The sequence below is a fragment of the Alternaria arborescens genome (assembly GCF_004154835.1).
Source record: "Alternaria arborescens strain FERA 675 chromosome Unknown contig_18, whole genome shotgun sequence".
Lineage (NCBI taxonomy): Eukaryota > Fungi > Ascomycota > Dothideomycetes > Pleosporales > Pleosporaceae > Alternaria > Alternaria arborescens.
In genome coordinates, this window is record NW_021167873.1 from 540,381 (window position 1) to 568,333 (window position 27,953).

A 27,953-nucleotide genomic window follows, 5' to 3' on the forward strand; every position below is an offset into this window, starting at 1 on the left:
ATACAGCGGCAGTCAACGAGCGTCTGGTGGTAGAATGTGTTAAATGTGCAGTACGGCAGTTGACTGCAATTGTAGTGTACCAAAAGGCAAAAAGAGGGTTCGATGTTTCGTCGAGCAAAGGGCGAGGTTTTGTCCTCGATGGCTGTTTCGTGTGGTTGGCAGGAAACAGCGTGGCAGGGAATCTGGATTTTGTGAGGCTGGGAGGGCTAGCGGCCCCGTCATGTACGCAACGCACACCGCAACACGTAGCCGTCGTCGCTTAGAGAACCCAATAGCCCCTTGCGAATTGCCTTGGTCTAATGCAAGACAAGCTGTAAGATGCACTCGACCCTGCTTTCCATCCGTTCTGTTTGCGTTCGCGTTTCAAAACATTTCATCGTGCAACTTTAGCGCACGGCTAGTACGCGTTACAACCAGCAGGGAAGACCTCTGCAAGCAAGCTCTCTCAACAACAGAAGCCTCAGAGACTGCGACACTAGTTGCGTGTCTCTTGTAATCATGGGATCATAGACCTGTCTCCTCAATCAGTGGGTTACCTACACTCGCCCACTGCACTACCCCACAAAAGTTCACACCGAATAATGGCGTACCCTGAAAAAGTTCACCGCATCTTCTTGCGCCTACACCTCCATTACAGTTACTCTACTTCTGCATGAGCAGGTGAGCATCTTCCGATGTGCCCCAACGCTCAGTCCCATCTTCGGGCAATACCACCCACGGCGCCTTCTCCCTCAAAAAGATATGCTTCACAACCTTGGGTGCCACCTCAGTCTTGAGACTCTCCAGATCGACTGTGGCCATGCACAGCCCCATGCCGTCGGGATCAGATGTGTAAACCATGGATATCGGAGCACCGCAACCCGAGCAGAAGGTTCGTTCTGCAACGTCCGATAGTCTTAGAACCTGGCGCGTATTCGAATGCGTGAAGGAAAGACTGCCTCGGGGCACATGTGTGAATGGAAGGAAGCCAGAGCCTGATACTTGCTGGCATGCGCGGCAATGACACAGCGTGATATCTGAGGGTGGAGCACTCGATGTGTATTGCACCCCACCACAGCGGCATCCGCCCTTGAAAACCACATCGTCCTGAATGACTTGCGGCACGTATCTCGAACCGTCTGCAGCTACATAACATGTCAGCTTTGTGTCAATACATCACTATGGCTTACTCACGTCTTCTTGCAATACCGAGGAAAACAGAGTCGATCTCCTCAATCTTGCCATCTATCGCCAGCTTTTCCCACTCCTCTTTGTAAATGCCTTGCGCTTTCCTTCGGATGTCGTTGTTCGCAAAGGTTCTCGCAACGTCCTTGACAATCACATTTTCGACGAAGAAGTCGTCCCATTGCTCCATCTCGTAGAAACGTCTGCCATACCCAGCTTGGCTCTCAACAGTAAGAACCTGGTCTACCTCCAGGCCCGCGGACTCCAGCATCTGCTTCAAGGTATCTTCTGATTTGCTCCATGATCGATTGTATGGAATTGGAAGCTCCAATCTGCGAGCTACCCTCTCAAGAACCATACCGGAGATCAAATTCCTTGGATGTGTTGCGTCCATTGCAATGACCCCTCCAGGCTTAAGGAACTCTGTCCAGTGCTCGATGGCAGTCTTTGGGTTGGGGAACAAGACAAGGGCAGAAGCCACTGTTATGACGTCAAACTGCTTTCCCCTGAGCTCTTCTGTTTCGTCCAGATGTAAAGCGTCGCCCTTGAGGAAAGTCGTATTGGCATATTTGTCGCCTCCTTGAGTCTTTCTGTGAGTAGCGACTGCTAGCATACCAGGGGTGACATCAACCCCGACAACATGTCCTTGCGGTCCTACCGCTTCTGACTCGCGGAAAGTTAACAATCCTGTGCCACACGCCAAATCGAGTACTTGTTGGCCTGGTTGTATGTCGAGATAGGAAATGAATCGCCTTGTGAAGTCGTTGTGCCAGGTAGCATCGTAATCCCAGGACTTCGAATCATAGAATCGGATAGCATCCGCCGCTTGTCTTTCGCTCGACATTCTGAGTGATTTGGAACTATCGGTCGTTGTAAAATCGGAAGGTCGCTTCATAAGTGTTGGTTTGGTTCAGTACATGGATAGGGCGTAGAGGCGAGTGACCAATGAGTGGTGGCTTGGTCAGCTTGACTTGCTTTGGATGTAGCCAGTTAAACTTTAGCACGTGCTTCCTTCTCTTCTTATCGACGATGATGCAACTTGACGACGGTAAAATTCTGAATACTATCGCGCAAATTTGTATTTATAGCTTTCCTCAAGATTTCGCGAGCCTTGCTGAAACTCCCGTGATGAGGGGTGCCGAAGCTGTGAAGCACTAGCGCTGCGGTTGGTAAGCGCGAGCGACTCAGGACTCCTTCCTAACTCCAAGGTGCAACTCCTCCTTCCTCTTCTCCAATGTTACACATGACTCGGGTCTCCGTTGTGACTACCTTGGTGCGCGTCTTTGCGTGAAGTTGTTCTTAACGACAAGCCACGCTAGACTTGTCTGCAGTCTTGAAACGAAACTCGCCGCAACTCACACGGACCGTGTAGCTTCTCAAGCTCACCGTTGTCGACTGTTGTTAATTTTGTGACGCTGCGGTTCACCCATCCAGGAGCTACTTTGGAGCATGAACTGTGCAACTCCACATCCAGCGTTCTGATCTCCTAAGCGCATGCAGTCCAAGCACTGTGCTGCAAATCTCAAACCAGACATAGAGTGCGATACTAACCCTTGCATATCACCATATCCCGAGTGAATGCTGCAAAACCAATTCATGTCCCTACCACGACATAGCGTTCTCGGTAATGGAACAAATGCGACCGAACTACCAACTCGTTGCGCACAAGGAAATCCCCGAACAACAGATAGACGAGACAAGTAACAACAAGCTTCTGCGCAGGACATATCAAGGCTACATGGAGCTGGAAGGATGTCGATCATCTAATACCGGGTGAACTTGCGTGGTGACGAACAGGCTAAACGGCACTTCAACAAGCGCCCCACTGCACCCCGCAACGTGGGGAAGCATGGAGAGCCGCCATCGTGGTATTAATATCCATTAGACTGTGAACCAGGGTTTCTAGAGTGCGTATATCTTGCTATGCCCAATCGATCGTCATGTTCTGACGAGATCCATTTGGAAGTTCTGGAAGAGTATTCGCTACACTGCGCCATGCCAATACCAGTCTACAATACCCGGATCTGAACATAGACTAAGTGGTCACGTCTTGTTTTGAGGAACACGGCGGGCCAAGGGCGCTATAGTGCGATGTGGTTTCCTCACGGCTCAAGGGAGCTTTTGCACTCCAATCGACAGTACTGACTGTACAAATCACGAACAGATTTTCCATCAATGAACTGTCAGAGCAGGGTAAGCATGTACTCTATGATGGTAGCAGTACCGTAGATGTCTAGGTAGGTTACCTGGAAAACATCAAAGGTCCAACACTTCTCATGTTGGACTAAATCGATAATAGGATAACAAAAGCATGTCAGCTTTTGTGAGTCGTGGGCGTAGGATACTAGCATGTAAGTAAAATGATGGTTACTAAATATGGTGATTATGAGTCTATGACATTCTGTTGTGACGGCTCTTGCTCCACAAGTGCGTGGCGAAAGTAGAGGAGACCAGCATGAGCCAAGGCGTTATGCCCTGATTGCCCCATAGTCACGCTACGAAACATACTTTGTCATCTCCACGGGTTCATTTAGTGGCTATATTTCGCCGTGGGAATGCGGAATGCTTGCGGAGGCCACGATCACTATATAAGAGTTAGGAGTACCTCAGCAATCATCATCCTACAGTGTCTCGAGTACCAAGGTCCGCCCAACATGAAATACTCACTCGTACTTCCGCTCCTTGCTACGACCGTCCTTGCGGCGCCAGCCATCGAACAGCGCCAGGACGCCACATGCACTGTTCCAACTACCTTCCCTACTACTGCCAACGCGAAGTTGCCAAACCCCTTCAAGTTCTTCGACGGAAGGGCTGTTGCCACCAAAGCCGACTTCGCATGCAAGAACAAGGAGGTTAGCGCTGCTATACAGGCACAGGAACTTGGTGACTTCCCCAAGAAGCCATCAAGCGTTACTGCTACCTTCTCTGGATCCTCGCTCTCCATTACCTCGACTGAGGGCGGAAAGTCGGTTACTTTCTCGGTCTCTATTAAGAAGCCTAGCGGGACCGGACCTTTCCCAGCCATAATTGCATACGGCGCTGCCAGTATCCCTGTTCCCAGCAACGTTGCGACAATCACCTTTAACAACGATGAAATCGGCCAGCAACAGGGTGGTAGCAGCCGTGGAAAGGGCAAATTCTTTGACTTGTACGGCTCCAGCCACAGTGCTGGTGCTCTCACTGCTTGGGCATGGGGTGTTGACCGCATTATGGATGCTCTCGAGGCTACTCCTGGTGCTGGTATCGACCCGAAGCGCGTTGGTGTGACTGGTTGCTCTCGCAACGGCAAGGGTGCTTTTGTCGCCGCTGCGCTTGTCGACCGCATTGCTCTGGGTCTTCCTCAGGAGTCTGGTTCTGGTGGTGCCGCCTGCTGGCGCATCTCCGACTCTGAGAAAGCCAAGGGAAAGAACATCCAAACCTCTAGCCAAATCGTCGGCGAAAATGTATGGTTCTCCACAAGGTTTAACTCCTTCAGCACCAAGTCCAATACCCTGGCCACCGACCACCATCAGCTCGCCGGTATGGTTGCTCCACGTGGTCTGCTCGTCATTGAGAACGAGATTGACTGGCTTGGCCCTGTATCCACGACCGCTTGTATGAAGGCTGGTCGCCTCATCTACAAGGCCCTTGGTGTACCAGATAACATGGGCTTTACAGGCTCCGGCAACCACAACCATTGCCAGTTTCCATCCAACCAGCAGGCTGACCTTACTGCGTTCATCAACAAATTCTTGCTCGGCCAGAGCTCAAACACTGCCAACATTGAGAAGGGCCCATCAGGCGCTGATGCGGCGACATACATTGACTGGACTGCCCCCACGCTTACTTAGGCTTAGTACTTTACGGTACGAACCTAGGGAATGAGTGATATGGAGTTGGGTTTTGACATGTACATAGTTAGCAACGCGTTCGTAGCTAAATGATTATTCGCTAGAATTATGACCCTGTGGACATGAACCCTGGCTATCTATCTGGTACCGAGGGGCCAACTTTACAAAGGTTGAGACAGACGAACGTGCGAGTAAAGTGTGACATTTCGCCAGACAAGATTCAGTGAACACTCAAGTGAAAAGCTGTTCAATGGCCTCGCTGTTAGTTCGCTATGTACGCAGTAGAGCGTTATGGACGGGCTAGAGCGCGCGCTGAAAGCCTCCCACCGCCATTCAGCGCGGGTCCAGAATTCTCACCACCAAAGGCTTTTCCATCTGATAGAGCCGCTACGGTGGGCATAGTGTCAGGAAAAGGCGTCTAGAACGATGAAAAAGTAACAAGTACGAACCATAGCACTGGAACTAGGTTGGGAAGGAAAGTAAGACGGGTTTGATGTTCGCTGGACCGTGGTAGCAGGTTTGGAGGGGTCGTTGGACGTGGCACGCACTCCACTCGTTCCTCCGCCTCCGATGCGGTGGCTTATTGCGGCACTAGTCCACGTCAAGCGCGTTGTTTATCTCCCTACCCCACAGCGCAACGACTCCTGTAGAGGAAGTCGATGAGGGCGACAGGAGAAGAGTGAATAACTGCAGCAAGCAGACGACTCCGCGCTGATTGGCCCAGCCTCAATCGAGCCATCACATGATCTTGCCAAGCCATTTAGCGCTAACTCGTTTGCGCGAACAACGCTCAGGCTAGAGTGGACGTCCGCAGACGTACAACACCACCCATCCCGATATCACGAAGACTTGCGCCCGCATCTCAACATCCCCGCAACACGCTGTCCACGACGCGTATAGCGGTTTCCGACGCTTTTAGAGCGCGTCTGCGCCTTTGCCACCCCCCACACCGAAATTGCGCGCCCCCCCTTCAGCCTCACCACACAACGCGACTCTGTCAACGGCGGACCCCCGAAGGTCTTTCATCGGCTTCATCGACCAAAGGGCCTCCACCACCACCACGCCCCACGATAATGTCATAGAACCGCTGCACGCGCCACCAACCCTCCCGCGACTGTCTTTCCCTTCTTAATTGCGCGATCTTCATCGACCCCGACCCCGTACGGCGACCGCGTTCGAGCGTGGATATCCCGTATCTTGGCTGTTTACTGCACACCCCAACCAACACACTGAACCACCATCACCATGGCGTCGGTTCAACCCAACTCAGAAATGCCTGGGCAGGCACCGCTCGCCGCTAACATCACGCGAGAGCAGATCCAACATGTCTTCCAGGTACGTACCTCTCTACGCTTTTTGCGCTACTAGACATTATCTACGCATCGAAACATCGCTAACAATGCCCTCAGCGCTACACCGCGATGAAGCAACAAGGCGTACCCGAGACCAACCCCGAGTTCATCAAGGCGCGCAATCTTCTCACCATGGTGCAGAAGCAGAACCAGTTCCAGCAACAGCAGAAGATGCTACGGCAACAGCAGCTGCAGCGCCAGCAGGGTCAGATGGATCCTCAAGCTGCTCAGCAAAATGGCGCCGGTATGGCTATGTCCAACGGCACCAAGCCTGCTGCTACTAGTGATGGCAAGGTCGCTACGCCTGCGCCTGCCTCTAGTGGTCCTTCATCTACCATGCAAATTGCGACTGCTGGTGGGCAAGCTCCTTCTTCAGATGGGCAGACTCCTACATCAGCTACTAGTGGTTCCATGGCGCTGTCCAAGGACCAGCTGCTTATGCTACGTGCTCAAATTGGAGCTTTTAAACATCTCTCCAAGGGTCTGCCGTTGCCAACCAACATGCAGCAGCAGATCTTCGGTCATCATCAAGCCAAAAAGCCCCAGAATGCCGCCGAGGCTGTAGCTGCTGCTTCCCAGATGCTCGATAATGCCACCCGCGCAGGCAGCACCCCGGGCGCAACTGGCGGCGCAGTACAGGAAACTCGAACCCTACCTCGCCTTCCAGACACGTTCATCGATCCCTGGAGTAGCGAAGCTTTCCGTGATGTAAACTACATCTCTCACACTCAGCGCAAAAACCGACCATACCTCGCGACTATCATGCCCCAGGGTGTGGACATTGATGCGGTTCAGGAGAGCATGGCGGAAATGCGCAAGGAGCGCGAAATCCTACTTTATAACCGACTCACGGCGAGAAAGGCCGAGTTGGAGAAGGTTCACGCGAACATCGGTTCCTGGGATACCAGCAAAACCGATACGCCTGAAGACGATGGAAAGGTCAAATTGGCTCTGGTCATCGAGCAGAAGAAGCTCAACCTCCTGGAGAAGCAGCGCAAGCTGCGGAGAGAGATTGCCCAGCAAATGATCCATGCTGACAACCTTGCCATGACAGCGAACCGAACAGTATACCGACGCCTTAAGAAGCAATCGATGCGCGAAGCCCGTCTTACCGAGAAGCTAGAGAAGCAGCAACGCGATGCACGCGAGACCAAGGAGAAGAAGAAGCATCACGAGTTTATCGATGCTATCCGCAAGCACCGCACAGAGTTGCAGGAAGCTGGCGCCGCTCAGCGCATGCGTCTGCAGAAGCTCGGCCGTACCATGATTACAACACACCAGAACATCGAGAAGGAAGAGCAAAAGCGTATCGAGCGCACCGCCAAGCAGCGTCTGCAGGCTCTCAAGTCCAACGACGAAGAGACCTACCTCAAGCTTTTGGGCCAAGCCAAGGATACTCGTATTTCACACTTGCTCAAGCAGACCGATGGTTTCTTGAAGCAACTAGCCGACTCCGTCAAGGCACAGCAACGGTCTGCAAACAACTCATACGAGCCGGAGGAGCCGGAAGAGGAGAGCGATGCCGAATCTGGCGATGAAGACCGCCCAGGCAAGAAGAAGACCGACTACTACGAGATTGCTCACCGCGTCAAGGAAGAGGTTACACAACAGGCTACCAACTTGGTTGGAGGTACCTTGAAGGAGTATCAGCTGAAGGGTCTGCAATGGATGATATCCCTGTACAACAACAATCTGAACGGTATCCTTGCAGACGAAATGGGTCTCGGAAAGACTATTCAGACCATCAGTTTGATTACCTATCTCATCGAGAAGAAGCGACAACCAGGACCTTACTTGGTTATTGTGCCGCTTAGTACACTTACCAACTGGACGAACGAGTTTGAGAAGTGGGCGCCGAGTGTCACCAAGATTGTTTACAAGGGTCCTCCAAACTCACGTAAACAATACCAGCAGCAGATTCGTTGGGGCCAATTCCAGGTTTTGCTCACAACCTACGAGTTCATCATCAAGGACAGGCCAGTTCTCAGCAAGATCAAGTGGGTACACATGATTGTTGATGAGGGTCACCGTATGAAGAACGCTGGTTCAAAGCTCAGCATGACCATCACACAGTACTACACGACGCGTTATCGTCTCATTCTTACCGGTACCCCGCTGCAGAATAACCTTACGGAATTGTGGGCTATGCTGAACTTCGTCCTTCCTACCATCTTCAAGTCGGCTACTTCCTTCGACGAGTGGTTCAACACTCCCTTTGCGAATACTGGAGGTCAAGACAAGATGGAGCTTACTGAAGAAGAGCAGTTGCTCGTCATTCGTCGTCTTCATAAGGTTCTCAGGCCTTTCTTGCTCCGTCGTCTCAAGCGTGATGTCGAGAAGGATCTTCCCGACAAGACCGAGCGTGTGATCAAGTGCAACTTCTCGACCCTCCAAGCGAAGCTGTACAAGCAACTTGTCACACACAACCGACTCATGGTCAGCGACGGCAAGGGCGGAAAGACTGGTATGCGCGGATTGAGCAATATGCTGATGCAGTTGCGTAAACTATGCAATCATCCATTTGTATTCGAAGAGGTTGAAGACGTCATGAATCCAACCAAGGGTACAAACGATCTTCTGTGGCGTGCAGCCGGCAAGTTTGAACTGCTTGACCGAATTCTGCCCAAGTTCCAAGCCACAGGTCATCGTGTCCTTATGTTCTTCCAGATGACACAGATTATGAACATCATGGAGGACTACTTGCGGTTGCGAGGTATGATGTACCTGCGTCTGGACGGAGCGACTAAAGCAGATGATCGATCTGATCTGCTGAGGCTGTTTAACGCTCCCGACTCACCGTACTTCTGCTTCCTGCTATCCACGCGTGCCGGTGGTCTTGGACTGAACCTTCAAACTGCCGATACCGTTATCATCTACGATTCTGATTGGAATCCTCACCAGGATTTGCAAGCTCAGGATCGTGCCCATCGTATCGGTCAGAAGAACGAGGTCCGCATTCTGCGTCTTATTACCTCTAACTCTGTTGAGGAGAAGATTCTTGAGCGAGCCAACTACAAGCTGGACATGGATGGCAAAGTTATTCAAGCTGGTAAATTCGACAACAAGTCCAAGGACGACGAGCGAGACGCCATGTTGCGAATCATGTTGGAGTCTGCTGAAGCCGCCGAAAGCCTTGAACAGGAAGAGATGGATGATGATGATCTGAACCAGATTATGATGCGACACGATCACGAGCTGGTAACTTTCCAAGAGATGGACAGAAAGCGCTTGGCGGAAGATCCATATGGTCCCGGCAAACCGCTTGGTCGCTTGATCGGCGAGAGTGAGTTGCCAGACATTTACCTGAACGAGGAGGCTCCTATCGTCGATGAGAAGGATGACACACCTGCTGGTCGTGGTGCTCGAGAGCGTACTCGTGTCAAGTATGATGATGGTCTTACCGAGGAGCAGTGGTTGGAGGCTGTCGACAACGATGAAGATACTATTGAAGCTGCTATCGCCCGCAAAGAAGCCAAGGTCGCCAAGCGAGGTAGGAATAAGACTGGAAGGGCAGGTGAAGAGGATTCGCCAGTTCCATCACGCGCCAGCTCAGAGGAACCTATGCCGAAGAAGCGAGGCCGCAAACCCAAGGCTGAGAAGCGCAAAGCCGACGAAGCCTCTCTCGATGCTGACCTTGCACCTCGCAAGCGTGGCCGGCCCGCTCCAGCCAAGGACATGCTACACCCTGACCAGAGAGCGTCGCTTCAGAAGGTTGTTAATGTTGTCTACGAGGCTCTCAACGACCTGGAAGAAGAGTCGCAAGATCCCAACATCCCCAATCGCGGTATCATCGACCCATTTATTGAGCTTCCAGACAAGTGGGATTACCCAGATTACTACCAGCTGATCAAGAATCCCATCTGCATGAAGCAGATTGAGAAGAAGATCAACAAGAAGGAGTACCAGTCTGTGAAGCAGTTCCGTCAAGATCTAGGCTTGCTGTGTAACAACTGCCGCACATACAATGAGGATACGTCACTGCTCTTCCAAGATGCCAACCTGATAGAGCAGACTGCGCTCGACAAGCTTCGGGAAGCGACGGCAGAGTTTCCAGAGTGGCAGGATTACGACGATGGTGGTAGTGTCACTGGTGGTGGTATGAGCACCATGACGAGTGCGGTTGGCACACCACGGGCTGGTGTCTGAAGAAGGTAAGTTGCAGCATTGAAGATTATTCGTTGGGTGTTCACTAACAGCGACAGATGAGAACGTACGTCTTCAAACACGACGCGTGATCGACGATATGGTTTGATCGGCATAACATTCAACCACCTTACACCTTCTTTACATGTAGTTTTTGTCCTCCTGTACAACTCGTAAGACCTGGAGGAAGATTGGAGAGGTTTAATTCCAGGCATTTTATTGCGCGCGCACTACACGTCTTTCCTCGCTCACATCACATTTTGCAGCGAGCTTCCCATGGTTCTAGGATGCTTGATTGAGTAACACGATTCTGGGGTTAAGGGGTTTTCTTCTTCAGTGGGAGTTTGATGCATGCATAGCTACTGTAGCTAGAGCGAGCTTAGCTTTAGCTCGCCTTTGATAAAAAAGGCAATTTGATGTTCGGAGAGAAGGAAGAAACGCAATAGTTTGCACTTGTTCTGATTTGTTCGATGTGTTATGTGACACATGACATAGTCTTGTCATTCATGCTTGCTCCGCATTCCACTTGACGCAATCTTGGAACTTGACGCCTGACCCGCCAAAGATATCCAAGGCGCTACCGATGGTCAGGTCAACCTTGCCCTTGCTCAATTTCTTCACCAACTCTAGATCTTCGAGTGAACGACCTCCACCAGCATATGTGACGGGTATGCTGCACCACTCTGCTAGCTTAGTGACGAGTTCGTGATCGATACCGCGTTGTAGACCTTCGACATCGGCAGCATGGATGAGGAATTCGCAGCAGTGCGGTTCAAGGAGGGATATAGATTCTGCACATGTATGTTAGCCACATTTGTTGAGCATCAAGATAGACATTGGGTGTATGTACCCTGGTTCAGCTCAAATTCGGTGATAGTCTGCCACTTGTTCGTCGCAACGAACCATTTGTCGTCTTTCCTTCGGCACGAAAGATCAATGACGAGTTTGGTTTTATCGTTGCCAATGGCTTGGAGGACGGCTTGCAGGCGGTCCATGGAAAAGGTAGACGAGGGGAAGAGGTACGACGTTATGATCACCTACTGCGCTTCGATTAGTCCAGTTTCTTGTTCATAGTCGCCAATGTCGTTTGATTGTGTAAAGCTCACCTTATCCGCACCTCTCTCGATCCACTCGGCTGCATTCTTCTCTGTGATTCCTCCACCGACTTGCATGCCACCCTTCCATGCTTCCAATGCGTCCTGGGCTGCTTGATCGTTTCCAGGACCGAGCATTATAACGTGTGCGCCTGTCAAGCCATGTTGTTTGTACAGGTCAGCGTAGAAGGCGGATGGATGTTCTGAGGTCCAGTTTGTCTTCAGGACATCGGGGGTTGTGGTGTTGAGCGTGCCGCCGACGATTTGCTTGACGCTTCCGGCGTGCAGGTCTATACAGGGACGAAAACGCGTCATTGTGTAGTCTACGGAATTGCGATGCGTGTAGAAGGATGCTGCGGGGGAGGGGTTGAGTGAAGGACGGGGGTCCGAGCGAACAATTGACGCTAAGAATTTCCCATGTCGAACTTTTGGATCGCCCATCTTGCGCGCTCAACACCACGACGCAACCATGGCGCCCGCACTCGGAAAACGGAAGCGCGTAACGCGCGCAGAACTCGAGCAACCGTCACGATCTCCTTCTCCCTCTTCCGCTTCTGGCGATGACTCCGGCGCCGAAGACCTCCAGGCGATATTCCGGCGCGCATTCGAGGCAAAGTTCAAGCCTCTACCCGTAGAGCCCAAGAAACCCAAGATCGAGGAACAACCCGTACAAGAGGAACCGGACGAGGAAGAATCAGACTGGTCAGGCATAAGCGACAACGAAAATGGCGTCCAAGTCGTCGAGTACCAAGACCCACGCCGGGAACTTGATGAGACTGAACGGGCAGAGATGAAAGCCTTCATGTCGTCGAAACCGCCCACCTCAGCTTCTGCGTCCTCGAAAAATGTGACAAACAAGAAGAAGCAAGAAGACCCTGACTCCAACGAAACCACAAATCTGAAAAACGACATGGCGCTCCAAAAACTCCTTCGTGAATCACACCTTCTCTCCGCATCCTCCTCCGGTACCTCAACACCCACGCTCACCACCACGGGCGTCGCACGCCATAAATCGCAAGACCTGCACCTTCAAGCCCTCGGCGCCAAGGGCTCAATCTTTACGCAGAAGAAAATGCCAATGGCACAGCGGAAGCACATGATAGACAAGGCACGAACGACAGAAGAGAAGAGGCGGAGAGAAGCCAAGGAGGCTGGTATCGTTCTAGAGAGGGAAAACAGAGTCACTAAGAAGGCACCCGAGAAGAAGAGGGAGAGGGGTGTTGGAGGACCCAGTATAGGAAAGTTCAGGGGCGGTACACTGAGTCTGAGTAAGAAGGATGTGCAGAGTATCACAGGCGGTGGGGGTTCCAAGGGAAAAGGAAAGGGCAAGAAGGGGAAGAGATGAGAATGAAGATGTTGAGATACCCAATATGAATTATGCGACTCGAGTCGACATGTCCCGACGCGCTCGTGTTCATAGACTTGCTGTCATGCACGACGTGTCACGAAGCTTGTTCATCAATTACTCCAAGGCACTCTCACAAGAACCTGCTCTCGCTTCTTAGGAAGACTCTCAACGGTCGCATATGAGACAAGTGCTCCTTGTGACCAGAAGGAGCCCCGACAAGCAGCGACTAACATCAAAGCGTCTCCCGCGGTAATTGAGCATCTGCCATTTTACCTTTCAGTCATTGTCAAATATCAAACCTCCATTCCCTTCGTGGAACAAACTCACTACAATCGGCCTCCTACATCTGGCCAGCCGCACCAAGCAAGCCTCAATTACTGTCACTCCAAATCATGCTATATAGCAATCTCAATACCCTCACCCAAGCTATTTTGTTCATCGATATCAGACAAGGCTTTCCGGCTCCTAGACCTTCCTGTAGAGCTACGATACAGTACATGAGCAGATTGAGAAATCTGCTTGTCGCCACCGGCTCAAGGTCCCGACCTCCAGGTGCAAATTCGAGGAGAAAGCAATACCATGATCACACATGGCACTTGTTGTCAAAACGCTGCCAGTGTGGTTCCTGGCCACTTGCCGTTTGATTTGTGAAGAGGCAGCACCTTGCCTCGTGCTCAAGCTGGATACGCTACCTGGTGAAACCTCTCGGTTCATCATCGATTCGAGAAGCTTTTACAGTTTCGTCTATCAGAAGCACAGTATTTGCACGATATTCGAGAAGTAAGAATCTGACGGATTCATACAATGATGGGACGGTATTAGCAGTGATGGAGATCTTCTGGCCTGAATTCTCCTCAAGCCATGTCTTGGGGACCCAAGCCATGGTACTATCCACGTGTTCTTACGTGGTTTCAAGAAACACACAGCCATCGTGGTATTCTCCAAAGAGTGCATCAAGATTCGAAGACGTCGACTCGATACGAAGATAGTCTCCAACTTCCGCTACTGTATTGGGTCACACGATCATTTCGCCAGCAGTCTCCTTTTCGTATTGTGACTCAAGAATTTGATTCAAGACGGTGTCGAACTCAAATTGAATGAATTCGAGGCCGATGATATCCAGTCTGTAATTGAGGAGTTTAATAACATAAAGTCTATGTACCGTCTCTATAACGGTTGGCTGGTTAGAGATTTTTCTGAAGCAGAGGGAAAGGTAGTTTTAGCAAGATATAACGTTACGCTGGATGAAGAGGTTGTCACAGAGCTCGGTATAGTGACAAGCAGTTTTTCACACTATTGATGGATATGTTCGTTGTGTTCAAGTATGCTGAGTCAAGCTCGAGGTATGTCAGAATATGTTGGTGGATGTATTTTGGTACGTAGTACAGGAGATGTTCTCTCTGTAAGCAGAGGAGATGTTCACAGTGATACCAGGAATAAGCTGGGAGCCAACCAAATGTGACACGCATTCGAAATATAGACATCATGCACTCACAAGGCACCTTGATGCAACATGTTGATACGTTGTACCTATCGCAGAAATCACGTCGGTAGTCTACATTCATCCGAAAACTTCCGTATACATGAATCTACTAGGAGTTACGGGTATAGAAATCCGGACGGTTGACTCTCCTGACTACTAAATATAGCCGCGCGTTACTCGAGTAAAGCAACAAGTTGCTCCATAGATCTTACTCTTATCCATTATAACCGTAGTTCTATTAGCATGACCACACGATTAAATCACGCGCCCCGCTGTAACCGCTGTCGCCGAATAACACAACGTGTCGTGACAGCGTGTGCAGCGTGTGTCAACACTTTGGTCGATCGAGTATCACAAGGCGTTTGACCTATAGAAAGTCCGCCTAACTTGCCTAACTTGCCTACGGTCTTAGCGTACCGGCAACCAAAATTTGGGTTCTTGGGTATCGGTCAGCCCTATTTCAGATAGTACTCCGGTAGTGTTTGAATGGTCTCTAGAGCTAATGATAGCCGCAAATTGTATCTAGACGTCATGTTGTGCTGATGGTTCTGCGGGTCCAATCACTTATCATCACGCTTGCTATCGCGCTTGTATGAGCCAAGTCGTCCAGCTGAATGGCTCAAGTATGATGCTATTGGTAGCGGAGGGTGGGTCCAATGTTTTGTCGCATGTCGACTTCCGAGCTGGAGCTACCCAAGTATAAGCGCTTACACGGTCTGTGGAGTGGGGAGTATTGGGCTGAGGGGATGAGTGAGTAGTCTACGGGCGCGAAGTATTAGGTTACCAGGTAACTCTGGAGATTGAATCTATCCAACTCTCGGGCTTTGGGGCCGAATATCCTGACGCCTATCCAAGGATGAGAGAATAGCTGCTTACGCAGGTATGTGTATCGGAAACAGCTGATGGATTGAGTAATCAAGAGAAGGAGCGCAGTTAATCCACAACCATAACATGGAGGGCAAGATGAAAACTTGTCCGTTCATATTTCGGTTGCTGTAGAACATGTTGCAGTTGTATCTGATGACTATTTCCTATCATACGTCATTTCGAAGAATCACGCTCTCCCGCATCCAATCCTGGCGAAGTATTTGAGAAATATGTATCGCAGTTATTACCGTTACAAGTCTAGTGGTCCGTCAACCCTTCTCTCAGAACGAGGCTGGAGCTGACGATGAGCTTCCGGTTGTTGAATCCATCAACCAAACTCCGTTTTATGGTCTGTGAGCGTATACCGAGCAAGTCCGTATGTCTTGCGTGCTGCGTACAATGCATCTAATCTGAAGCTAACATGGTCACTACTAAACACCGTGCCCTACATGATCCTATCTTCCTTATGCATGAAGAGTGCATCTTGAATGCAAATTCTACCATCACGCTTGTCACAAGGCCTCCCACTGTAGCTTCACTGTAAACAGAAAGGTGTGAAGTATCCGGCTCTCCAGAATGAGCGATCTGGATGTGAAGCTGGGCCGTTACGTCGTACATCTGGCGAGCGTAGATACATTACTCAGTAATTGTGGCCTTCTAAGATTGATCGAACAACGAAAGGCGGATTCTAAGACTGAAAAGGCTGCGATGTGCCTGAAGTCCGACCGCCTAGGATATGACACTACAAGGCCGAATGACGCTCACTGCAATACTCTCCTCAGCGTCATAGAAAAGAGCACGTCCTGATCCTTACACGCCGGAAGCATTTGGTTGAGTATAACGTGTCTCGAGCGCTCATTAAAATTCGACATTGATACGCGCGGCCTACTTTCCCAACAGAGTCTCCTTCACGGTCCAAGCACATCCCTAGTGCCTCTGAAGTACGTATGTGACAAGATTGTGTGATAACACTCGATCCGGCGGTTGAAGACTCGGTAGCTGCGGGTTTAGGGAGCAGTGCAGAGGCTGATAGACTGCCTTGCACGCAGTTAGACTCATATGAGTATGTGGAATTGAGTGGTCGACCAATGAGAGATGAAGCACTGAGTGGGAGGACGACAAGATAAGCTAGCCAAATAATCCATCCTTTCTCATGAAACGTGGCTTCATGTGGACGAGGCCTAGTCCTACCTTATGGGCCTAAACGAAGGAATAGTCTTCTGCATACATGACCGAGGCTTCCAGTTAGAAGTCTCAGCCTCGTCAATTGCAAATTTGACGTTGTCAGATCTGTAACATCAGATATCTCCACCTGCAGGGTACGACGCAAGCACTACTTCTTTCAGTCAACGTGCAGAAGGATTCTACTGCGAGCAGCGACCGTTACGTTTTAATACAACAACGATGTTCCGGAATAATGTTAGCATGCCGTAAGCTGCCGTTGGATGATCATATACGAACGTTCTCCGGAAACGCAATGCCGCCGGCTTGTCTGCTGAGCGTGGTGCCAAAATCCGACTTGCTATAGCAGGGAAGAATGCAGTAAAGACAGAATACTGATTAGCCTCTAATGGCGTGCGCTTGGCTGCAACCGTACATGCTGACAAGATTGACATCGAAGGCCATTGAGTCGCAGTGAGGATTTTCATCAGAGGCTGCGCAAGAATGTGATGTTGGTGGCGATGTATCCTTGATAGGATGTTCAGCCTCACTCCAGCTCCATAATGTTGGGAAACGCTCGATCAGTGGCGGAATGGGGCAGTGGCGATCAGCATGGGTTTGGAAAGGGGGATCTCAGCACAGCGATTCATCCCATTCTTTTGCAGTTTGGCGATGCAGAGAAGGTCTATTCTTGGGAGGGAAGGGTGCAAACGCGTCAGTGAGGCGTGCCCCCGAAATCCCTCAAGGGTGGCGAACGGTTGCAATGTGGTCCTCACACAGCGTTGTGAGACTCAAGTCGTATGCTTCGCCAATGCACAGGTTTGTATCATGTGGAAGTTCCGTACCTCTCTTCACTCACATCTTTTGATGGAGGTGGTCCGTTACATGATGCGCATTTCCTATTGACTGATGCGGAATCTGATCGATCGCGGATTCGACGTCGCCCTGACATGCTGCGCGTACATGACGGCCTCGCCGGCAACCCCACGTGTTAGGCCACAGTATGTGTCGACTGATTTCCACCGCCAGGAGCGTCAGCTTGCACAGTTGATAGATATGTTGACCTGAAACTCGGTTGGTCGGTACATTACGAGCTACCGAGATCTAGAGGCACGGCTGTCATGCAAGATTGACGAAATGCGGAAGCGGAAGCGGGCACGCTCACCGATGAAGATCTGGAGGGATATCGAGAAGGGCCGAATGCTCGCGATGGATCCATCGTCAAGGGAAATGCAAGATCTGGTATTTCTTTTCAAATCTGTGTGGGTGGAAAAGTTCCTGGTTGGAGTTGGGGAAGCGGCTGGCGGGGCGGATTAGGTAGCTGGGAAGGGCCGGAATGCTGCCGACGTATCTCGTCGAGATGCCGCTCGGGAGCCCGCCTCGACGAGGGCGAGCGTCCTGGAGTAAGTCTCCAGACACGCCCACCACTACGAACGCAGGTGCCATTGGTGGGTATGTGTTCCGGCAGCCAGTGGCTTCGCGTAATGCACACAGCGTCCCTGGTGGCGTCGCACAACTGGGCCGCACCCTATCACAACTCTCACAGACCACAGGCGCAAAGACACAACAGCTCGCCTATCTGCAACAACAATGGCAGTATCTGGTCTGGGTCAAGGAGGTTAATAGTACCTCTCTGCGCTCCATGACCCCGCCATCTTGAACTTTGAGTTGGCAGATACAATTGTGCATATAGCAACAAGAGGTACGCTAGGCTTAGTACAGTTCCGTTTTGAGCGTTGCGCATATAATCCTACGGCGGCTACAGGCTGCCGTTCCCTAGATCTCGAGGGCACGGAGCGTTGCGTTCTGATCGGTGGGGCGCATCAAAATACCTCGCCGACCACTCTGATACCAGCGGCGCGACCGAAAATGTCCTTGACTAACAATCGTTGTAGATGGAGAAATGTGATCGGTCATGGATCGAGGATACATGTTGCAAAGAGATGGATCAGGAAGTCTTTAGCACAATCACGGCTACTACCGGTGTCAAACTGGCACTTCAAACTCGTCATATTGACACCCGGTAAATAGGTTATGCCAAGGTCCTCAACTGGCCTCCACATGCCGATTATCGACCAAAGGATCGCTTGGTCCCTGACGCTTCAGATTCGTCCCTGCAACTGGTATGATGCAACATGATTGCGAGCTATCCAGCTAGGACGGCAGCACACCTCAAGTATCGCATTGCATGTTCACACTCACGACTCGGTTTCTTGCTATCTGTCTGACGCCATTCTATCGACCCGCTGTAGCGGAACGGTCAGGTACATCGGAATCGCGTTCTCAGATCATGCACGCTGCGTTCGAACGAGTTAGTTTCAGTCAGCTGATCCTGGAAGTTCATGCACCTCCCCTGTTTGCGCAATCTTCATTCTGTCATCATCGCTTTCCGGATATACACTCAGCACCCGTCCTTCACGCCAAGTCGACTAGCGTGTAGTCGGCCATGCAGCAGTACATGGTTCTAAATGCAGATTCTCATTCCCGGGCGCAGGGGCGATGAAGGTGCATCAGATCCGATGAAGACTCCGATACGAACTGGCAAGGAAACTGACTCAAGCTACACACCATTACAGAACACCATATCGTGGCTGGAGATTTTCGAACTTCTGGAATCATGGCGCCTAAGTCGCAGCGAATGATCAAGATTTTCTCGGAAACATGATGACACTGTGTATTGATATGCATGTTGTACGTAGTGATCGACGCGTGACTTACTGTATACATCAAAAGTCAAGCATCTCCACGCTACCACTTTGGCATGCACGTAAGCCGGTAGTGTACCAGACTCTTCTAGACCGATTTACCGCCATTTCGAGATTTCAAGAAGAGAGTGGTCTTGGAGTCGAAGTACAGTGTATCGCTTGCGATCTCATCTGTATCAAGAGGCGAGCGATGAGAGATCTGTACGTTACGCCACTGAGGTGTAGCGTGTTTGATCATCCACATCGATCTTTTCTAGAAGGCGATCAAGGTGGCAATAGAAAAGGAGATCTGCGTGGGAGGCGTGCGTGCCGTGAGCAGGAAGATGGCTGGGGCAGCTGCGCGCAGTGAAGCTTTGCTGCCAGGGTGTTCCAGGTATCACAGTGTGATGTAACATGTTGAGAGGCACAGAGGCTGGGAATTCACTGCTAATTCTCTACAGGATTCAACCGTAGTCGGTGCATGTCAGGGCCGGCTTATGTACCTCTTCCGTGATTAGCTTTGACGGCTGCATTGCATCGGCACTGTTGGCTGCTACTACCGAGCTCAGCATTCGCCTTGCGATCGTTATTAGCCGCTGTTGGACGAGCATCCTATGTCTTGCTCCCCTGTTGGATATGCCTTCGTACTTGCGGTGAGTGTTGTTCAAGCATACTGCTGCACTGCGATGTGAGTGTGTCTGCTGGGCATGAATGATGGTGTTGAGCCTACATTCCAAGGTTTCAAAATGCGGTAGCTCCAAGTCAACAGTTCTGAGACGTCTGGCGGTCAAGCTCAGTTGCTTCGTTGTCATTCCTTCCGCGGAGGATCTCACAGCTTCGCGGTAGAGGTGTTGAATTGCGATTGGGGTTTGGAGCGTTAGTCGCGCTAGATCAGCCTGTTGCGATACCCCATGGTATATTCCGGAACATAATACTGTTGTAGCGCAACCACATTGCACCTTATCCATTGAAACCACATGTCGATATCGGTACCCGTCAGACTGCAAAGTATCTCTCCTCTTCACGGTAGATACCGAGATGAGAAGACTGCAGGACAACTTGGAAGCGAAGCGCTGGTAGCGATGCTTGCCCGCCGGATAACCGTCAAGGTTGCTAGAGGTAGCCCCGGAGCTAACTACACCGTACAGCACTTTGTTGCTGACCACTCAAGACCCAAGAAGTGATCGACAGTGAGCCCTGGAGCGCGAATAGGTTGATGTCTTCCACACTAGTATACAATGCGGTGTAGATACGCGAGCACCAAGCGATTTGGAAGTATTCAGGGGATTACATGAGCAGCCGTGGCTGTACGATGGTGTCGAACGCGATCTGATGGTGAAGGCAGGGAATATGGGATGAAACACATCAGCGGCCCCGGGGAAGCGATCGAGCCTATCCGTTTGGTCACTGGTATCTGCGGCTGACCTGTCCGCCTAACCAAGGTGGGCCTGACAGGACGAACTGTGCGTCTTTGACCCGCGGGCCTAGGATCTTTGCTCGGTTAGCATCACGCACATGCATGCGTCATTTGGCTAGCATAAGGTTCACGAACCATTCGCTTCACTCAAGAGTCGACATCTTGTGAAGCGGACACTAACACAGACAGACCACTAGGTGGCGATCGCAGTCCAGTACCACCGAACAAGGACCGCGGCCTGCTGCCGCTGGTTCCGTGCGCCGCCGCCGCTGTTGCCGTCCGCACAGCCAACGCCTGTCAAGGAAGTATCAATGAACCGGACGCAAACGGGAAATATGAGCGATGGGGGTTTCTGGCAGCCCGGGGTTCGTACAACAGAGAGAAATGAGTGAAGTGGCCAAGTGATTTTGGACTATGCCTAGGTATCCGATATCTTGGCACTACAACAATCTTGCACAAAGACCGCTCGATGAAGGACAGAGACTAAGAGGAGTCCACACCGCTGCGATATGAGCTCCGTTGTACACGAGCATTCCATGGTGGTCCATCATTTTTTGGAGGTTGAAGTGCGAGATTTGATGCCGCATGATGGTGTCCAGCACTCGTTTGAGACTACTGCAGGTCCACGATTTCGGAAGAAGAATTTCTTAGTATTGCAACCCCTCCAAACCTCACTTACCAGCATCAACCGCATCGACCTTAGGTCGAAGAGTTGTCCCCGAGCCACGCGGCTCAACGAAACCCTGCACTTCGGATCTTTGTGTCCCAGTGTGGGAGGTTGAAGCAATCGCCCTCTGCACGAGATACCTTAAGGGTCCGCACGGATGGTCCGGTGAGATACTACGACGCGATCGATACACCCTGGCACGGAAACCTGCCACACAGATTACTCACATGCAAGTCTCAACCTATCTGGTCCCGGTCACAAAGGACTGGAAGTGGAAGGAGGGAGCACCGGTCCTCGGGAGGTGTAGATTGGTCACATCCATCCAGCATTCAGCTCTGCTCTCTTGGTAGGGATACCCCAAGGGCATGTAATTGAATCTTGGACAGTGCTTTCCACGGAGGGGTGGAGAGACAGGTGTACTGCCATGCCATCTCGGTATGTTGCAATCCCGTAGTCGCCTACGCCGCTGTCTGGCATGTAGATCAATAGCACGATCTGAAGCCCCTGCAGCTGTTTGAGCTCCTTTCAGCATTGACTCTGTATTTCAAATACATGTCGAGAAAACGGTCGTCAATCGGGCTGTCAAGGATGAGAGACTTTAGTCTGGTCGATACGGGAAACCTAAGCTGCTTGAAAATCCGAGCGCGTCGTTCGAAGTTAATTTCCAAAGATGGCGTTTTGAATTGGGGTATATGGATTAGTAGTGTAGTACTAAGGGCCGTTGGTGGCAGGTCTAATGGCGCAATAGAGACTGTGGATACATAGGGAAGCACACGCTGTGCATAGCGTCGGCCTAGAGACATCGCCGACTGTGACGCCACGAGAGTCCGAACTCACTGGTGGGCCACAGCATGTGGCGGGTAACAATAAATTTTATCGCCCTTAACGCAGGGGCGCCAATAGCAAATACAGAGGCGGGCGGGGTTATGGATACCAAAGACAAGAACTTTGATGGTACCTTTTAGCTGAGAGGATACATGGTGAAGTGCCTCAATAGATCGGAAAGGTTCCACATAACCGCTGAAGTGGGGATGAATGTCTCATTGCAAGATTGCCGTAATCGCGTGAGCAAATAGCTGGGGCCGATGCCTGTAGTTGTGCTAGCGCCATCTGCCAAAGCCACGTGATTTGGTGCTCTTCACTGCTCCGTGTGCGGGCAGAGACCCTGTGAGAACCGTGATGCTATTCCAGCACGTCGATCTTCAAAAACAACTGTACAAGTCGACAGTTTCATTGGCATCTGAATTGCGATTGTTTTCAGCTTCGACCACTGCGATGCTCGACCTCATAAGCTTTGAAACAAAGCCGAAGTGGGGCGGCATACCCGTCTGCTTCCCCGATGACAAGCTGGGACTCCCATACAGACTAAGGCACGTCAAGATCTGACCTGTGCTGCGTCCGGGCGCCGCCTCTCATTACCTAAGGTACTTCGGGTTTGAGGCGTTCCATTCGTAGGTGGAGGTAATGAGCTTGTCCAGAAACACCAATGATTGGCGAGTGTGGGCTTCATCTACGGTCCCGTCAACGCCCCGGGTAGAAGCGTCGACCGCCACGCCGCCGTCGATTATCGGACGCAATAGCGCATATCTGCACCCACGTGTGTACGTTCGGAAGACCAGGAGTCGCGCTTCACACTACTCCGAGGACCCAAGAAATTGCCAGCCACGATAAGCCAGTATGCGAGGATCCTCACCGGGATGCCGGCTGGCCTAGCACACGAGGAATTCGTACTTGGTCGAATGCTCGCGGAATGTACTGTACGTTTCTGTTGACGACGCGCAAGCCCTGTATGTTTCACGGTCGGCCTCGAATTCTACATTGTGACTGCTGCCATCCGTGAGGCAATCGGACAGCCGACACCCGATATGCAGGGAGGCTCAACATTGACTCCTGGGGTAGGCCGCACGGTGAATTTTGGCGGTGATTAACGTATCGACAAATGGGGTGTGGCTTGGGCGTCTTGTCCTATGGAACCCCCACACTGCACATGAGACGGCGAAGCCATGTGTCCGTTCACACCTGGGACCGTACCCCGGCTCCGTCTTCAGACTGCATCCTAGTCGGCTGTCGTGCCCCATACATCCACCATTCTCTGCTGGTTAGCCTTCCACTAAAGCCTCCATCCCAGTAACTTCTTGGCTGCATGCGAGAGCGATATTCCCTGTTCGTCTTGCAACCATGCTCTGGCTTCTAACCCTAGTCCCTTCGGCTTGCTCCACTACAAACACCATCCTTGCTTGCGGGATGCTCACAGTGGTAGTGTATCGAGTTGGCCCATTCATATGTAAAGCCCCAAACGCTCCCCCATACCACAGCCAGATCGATCGAGCACATCTACAACACTCCCACGTCATCTGACCCTCTATCTCCACCGCATCTTCTTATTGCAGTCTTGATAGACCTGTTCCCGACATCACACGGCCCAGACCATACTTGCTTCCTACCTTCGCCTTACCAACTGCAGGGTATACCAACATTGTACCCTTCTGTTCATACCGTGGCAACAGCTTCTCCACCTGCCATGGCTACCGTGGTTGCATCTCACAACATTGGACTCTGGCAAGACCGACGAGAACCCTCAATGCACATTCCTAACATGCATCTCAACAACATCATGCCTCCCTACGACACTTCGCGGAATGTCTCGAACGCTCCTGTCTCTCGAGAATATCAACCCACTTCAAACCACATGGACATGAACAACATGCCTCTCTACTCAGCAAACACTCTCCCTACCTCCGTCCCCTACCAACCTGGAGCATATGCATATGACGTTCCCACATCGGTACCGGTAAACCCATACAACATGCAGCAAGCTTCCTACTACGCATCGAACATGCCACATCCCGTGTCATATCCTCAATCACATGATATTCAGGCGCTTCCCACTCTGCCAGATGTCCGACATGTGTTCAACCCAAACGTCAAGTCCGAGGGTACATCACCGGCGCAGTCAAACCACATGTATGCGGATCCGTCCTATGGAACCGAATTGAAGCGATCCACTTCAGAGCCTACAGAAGGTAGCGGTGCCAACTTCGCTACCGATGTGGACACTCTTATGAGGGCCATTCAGGCGAAGCAGACAAACCCGCCTCCAGAGAATGAGCAGAAGGTATGTCATTCACTCCGAGACTTCAAATTCGACCTTCTAATGTTTCGCAGGACGACGCATCAAAGAATGCCCAGAAGCCCAGGAAGCGTTATCAGTGCACTGTGCCCAACTGCAACAAGAGCTTCTACCAGAAGACACACCTTGAGATCCACATACGTGCCCATACTGGTGACAAGCCATTTCCTTGCAAAGCTCCTGGATGTGGCCAGTCCTTCTCGCAGCTCGGTAACCTCAAGACACATGAAAGACGTCACACCGGAGAGCGACCATACAGCTGCGACATCTGTGGCAAGACATTCGCCCAACGTGGCAACGTTCGCGCACACAAGATCGTTCACCAACAGATCAAGCCCTTCAGCTGCAAGCTAGACGACTGTGGCAAGCAGTTCACTCAACTAGGCAACCTCAAGGTTCGTTTCGCCCAAGAAGACTCATCATTCTGTCACTAACTGGTTCCAGTCCCACCAGAACAAGTTCCATGCCGCTACTCTCAGGTACCTTACCACAAAGTTTGCGACTATCAACCCAGGCGACTATGTCTCACAAGAGGACAAGGAACTCTGGGAGTACTTCGCATCGCTATACAAGAACTCAAACAAGGGTATCAAAGGTCGAGGCAAAGACAGGCGCATCTCCGCCATGTCATCATCCGCTTCTTCATACCCTTCTTCCTACGCCTCTATGTCAATGGCTCCTATGGCCCGAGGCTACTCCACCTCTTTCCACCAACAAAGCAGCGACCGGGAGAGCCGCTGCTCATCAATGTCTTCCGACACCATTACAATTCAACGAACAGACAGCGCATACGACTTCAATGCACCAATGCACAACGGGTACCACCACCCTCAAGGCAATGGCTACGACGATATGGTCTTTCCTGAACGGAAGATGTACTGAGCACTGCTCAAAGCAAATGAGCAACATTATAGAGGACTTCGGTTCAATCCGTGGGAGTTCTTGGATATCGGCGCTTGAATCGAGTAGGCATCGGGGCACGGGCGATAAGTACCCAAGCTAGCGCAGCGAAGGGTACAATCTCTTTATTGTTTTCTATCATCTTGTTCACACGGGCGTTATGGCATAGTTACGCTGCATCAGTAATGTCTTCTCACGCATTCTTGTCCGCGCCCATTATGTTTGGCGTTTAGTGTCCCATGTATTGTTGTCCCATGTACGCTTGTTTGTCAACAAGTTGCAAAAAGATCTACCATAGCGCCACGGCCTGGTGCGCGTCACTGTACGAATAGAGTAGCATTATGAAGCAAAGAACATTTATCCATCCAGTCACTGTCCTCTGTCTTTGCGCCGCTACAGTATCAACAGAACGCAGTGTGGTGCAAACTGACTCACCGCTCAACTGTACTCAACATCTGGAGCGTACGCGACTGGTTCGCTGCAATATGCAAGATGCAAGGCGACTGCGCAGTTCATTCACCGCAGCTTTCTGCTCGCAACACCCACTCGCTTAGACTTGCGCCCAATAGGCCAGTAGTTTGAAGTGACAGTGTTGTAATTGCATTAGCTACATGTCTAGGCACATCTCCAGATCTAGCTGGGTTGTCCATGACTGTAGTGCAAGATAGGAACCGACGTTTCTGAACTACGGCTGACTGCCGCCGATTGCCGACAAACTACGCACTGGCGCAAGTAAGTGGGTTGTGGAACTACCTACAGTATATGCCGTGCAGCACCTATACAAGCTTGCACGAAGCCGCAGGCCCGCAGAGTGGACCACTTACCATTAGGCATGCCGCCCAACACTTGAGCAGTGAGATTCATGATTCTATCTTTGGCCCCATTTACCCAGTCAGTTGCCTCACCCTCAATTTTCCCATCTCGCAGCATCTTCATTGAAGATAGCAATCCTTTCAACGAATCATATCTTGCGCAGAGATTCTCCGCGGGTCAGTATTGGGCAGGTAGAGAGATGCACATCCCGCGCTTCCGCCGCCGCCAGATCGCAGACCGGGTTCCCCAACTACCACCATGCGGGCGTTCTGAGGACGTAAGACGCGTCGCTAAGCGGCCAATGGCACCATCTTTGGGCTCTTGTGCCCGGAGTCCAAGGCGCCTTCGCCATCCTTCAAAAAGCCAAATGATGCCGTCGCCATCTCCGCGAACGATTGAGGTACGTAACATCGCCGTCTTGCGTTGCAATATGACGTTGAATACGGTGCGACCATGCTAGGAATATCCAAAGCCTCACTTCTACGCGCTGTCAGGCTATAGAACACTCGACACTTGAGCGCGGGTGTGGGGATATTTCCGTTGATTGGGTAGGATCTGCATTCTGCTAACTGTCGATCTATTTGTCTACGCAGGTCCAGAATTCTGGAATGTTATGACGTATATCCGCCAACTTTGCGCGACATTTGGGCTTTCCCTGGTGAGGCTTCACGATAGGAGAAGTTAGTCGCTTTAGGCCTATCACATGGATAGGGGCGCGATGCTGATGTGGATGGGAGTGGGAGTTGGGATCCGCCGTGGGGTGCCACGCCTTATCACCCGTGGAAACCGAGGCATCGACTCACGATGGATTAAACATGGCGTGAGGGAATCGATTGGGCTGAAGGAAGCGTTTCATGTCAATGCATCTCGACTTACAAGGTAAGATACTTGGGCATTTGTCTGCAAAGCGTGGGGAGGACAAACTGTTGGTCGACGCCTCGCTGGTGAGCAAGGTCGTGCTTGTCAGCAGTTATGTCACTGTTAGCGCACGACTCGCTCCCTCACGCCCAACCTCCAACTTCACGCTCTCGCCTCCACGTTCTCAACGTCCGCATCCAGACACGTGGAACAAAGTACTCATACTCGCACGGTCTTCGTTCTCTGGCTACGACACTGTAGTTGTTTTTTGACGTTGACCCGCGTTCGCAGACAGCCGCAAAGGTAGCCAGCAGCGCCCAATGCTGTCTTAGCCAACTACAATCGCGTATAGCCCCTGTAAGGAGCACTCCCGTTCCTCTCGTCAAAATGCCGGTTCTCAGCTCACAACCCCTGGACCGCTCGGTTGAAATCTCCCGGAAGCGGCTTACCGTCTTGCCGGGACCCTCTTTTGATGTTCCTGGAGTACCTGAACAGGGTAATTCGAGTCAGTTCATGTAGGCCTGACTGAATATGGAAAACCTTATGTCTCCAGGGCTTGTTGATGAATTGGCCTGTCTCGGTGACCAGGCATCTGAGTCGTGCGTACTACGGGTAAATAAAAGCGAAAGAGAGGGATAGAGAACACGAACGCGAATGAAAGCGGGTCATGCAAATTCCAGTGTTGATGAGGATTTGCAAAACTTTTCGGTGGGGGCGTTAGAGACTCCGCTATATTCGCGTCCAGAACGCTGCAAGTTGGTGATCACGACAAGGTGAATGGCTAATGAAGGGCTGTAGATGCACACTCCTCACAGCACGCAGAGACTGCCTTGGAAGAGAAGAAGTCTCCTACTATAGGTCTGCCCAGTCATGACAACGTCCGTGGAGCTGACCACATTCACCATCATACATCCCGATCCCAGCACTGCTCAGATCTCATCCACCCATTTCCCCCTGAGATCTCTGCCGGAACATTGCATATGCAATGTATGTACCCGTTCCCAGACACATGACTATGTTTCCCCACTCACGCGCTGCGAAC

General features: G+C 51.3%; 7 protein-coding genes across 7 annotated transcripts; 5 read left to right on the forward strand and 2 right to left on the reverse strand.

The window, feature by feature from the left end:
• Positions 1–642: 642 nt before the first annotated feature.
• AA0111_g7882 (hypothetical protein) lies at positions 643–2,008 on the reverse strand (the record flags this gene model as incomplete). The annotated part of the gene is made up of 2 exons (XM_028654268.1): positions 643–1,124; positions 1,174–2,008. The coding sequence occupies 2 exons, from the start codon at positions 2,006–2,008 to the stop codon at positions 643–645; spliced, it is 1,317 nt and encodes a 438-aa protein (XP_028504614.1).
• Positions 2,009–3,818: 1,810 nt separating this feature from the next.
• Positions 3,819–4,994, forward strand: AA0111_g7883 (4-O-methyl-glucuronoyl methylesterase; the record flags this gene model as incomplete). Its single annotated transcript, XM_028654269.1, has 1 exon — positions 3,819–4,994. One exon carries the CDS (start codon positions 3,819–3,821, stop codon positions 4,992–4,994), a length of 1,176 nt encoding a protein of 391 aa, XP_028504613.1.
• Positions 4,995–6,239: 1,245 nt separating this feature from the next.
• Positions 6,240–10,492, forward strand: AA0111_g7884 (Chromatin structure-remodeling complex subunit; the record flags this gene model as incomplete). The annotated part of the gene is made up of 2 exons (XM_028654270.1): positions 6,240–6,329; positions 6,404–10,492. 2 exons carry the CDS (start codon positions 6,240–6,242, stop codon positions 10,490–10,492), a joined length of 4,179 nt encoding a protein of 1,392 aa, XP_028504606.1.
• A 501-nt stretch (positions 10,493–10,993) lies between these two features.
• Positions 10,994–11,898, reverse strand: AA0111_g7885 (1-(5-phosphoribosyl)-5-[(5-phosphoribosylamino)methylideneamino] imidazole-4-carboxamide isomerase; the record flags this gene model as incomplete). Its single annotated transcript, XM_028654271.1, has 3 exons — positions 10,994–11,280; positions 11,340–11,526; positions 11,596–11,898. 3 exons carry the CDS (start codon positions 11,896–11,898, stop codon positions 10,994–10,996), a joined length of 777 nt encoding a protein of 258 aa, XP_028504605.1.
• A 154-nt stretch (positions 11,899–12,052) lies between these two features.
• On the forward strand, positions 12,053–12,928 carry AA0111_g7886 (hypothetical protein; the record flags this gene model as incomplete). Its single annotated transcript, XM_028654272.1, has 1 exon — positions 12,053–12,928. The coding sequence occupies one exon, from the start codon at positions 12,053–12,055 to the stop codon at positions 12,926–12,928; it is 876 nt and encodes a 291-aa protein (XP_028504619.1).
• Positions 12,929–17,802: 4,874 nt separating this feature from the next.
• On the forward strand, positions 17,803–18,102 carry AA0111_g7887 (hypothetical protein; the record flags this gene model as incomplete). Its single annotated transcript, XM_028654273.1, has 1 exon — positions 17,803–18,102. One exon carries the CDS (start codon positions 17,803–17,805, stop codon positions 18,100–18,102), a length of 300 nt encoding a protein of 99 aa, XP_028504618.1.
• A 5,629-nt stretch (positions 18,103–23,731) lies between these two features.
• Positions 23,732–25,222, forward strand: AA0111_g7888 (hypothetical protein; the record flags this gene model as incomplete). The annotated part of the gene is made up of 3 exons (XM_028654274.1): positions 23,732–24,325; positions 24,376–24,735; positions 24,785–25,222. 3 exons carry the CDS (start codon positions 23,732–23,734, stop codon positions 25,220–25,222), a joined length of 1,392 nt encoding a protein of 463 aa, XP_028504620.1.
• Between the last annotated feature and the right edge of the window lie 2,731 nt (positions 25,223–27,953).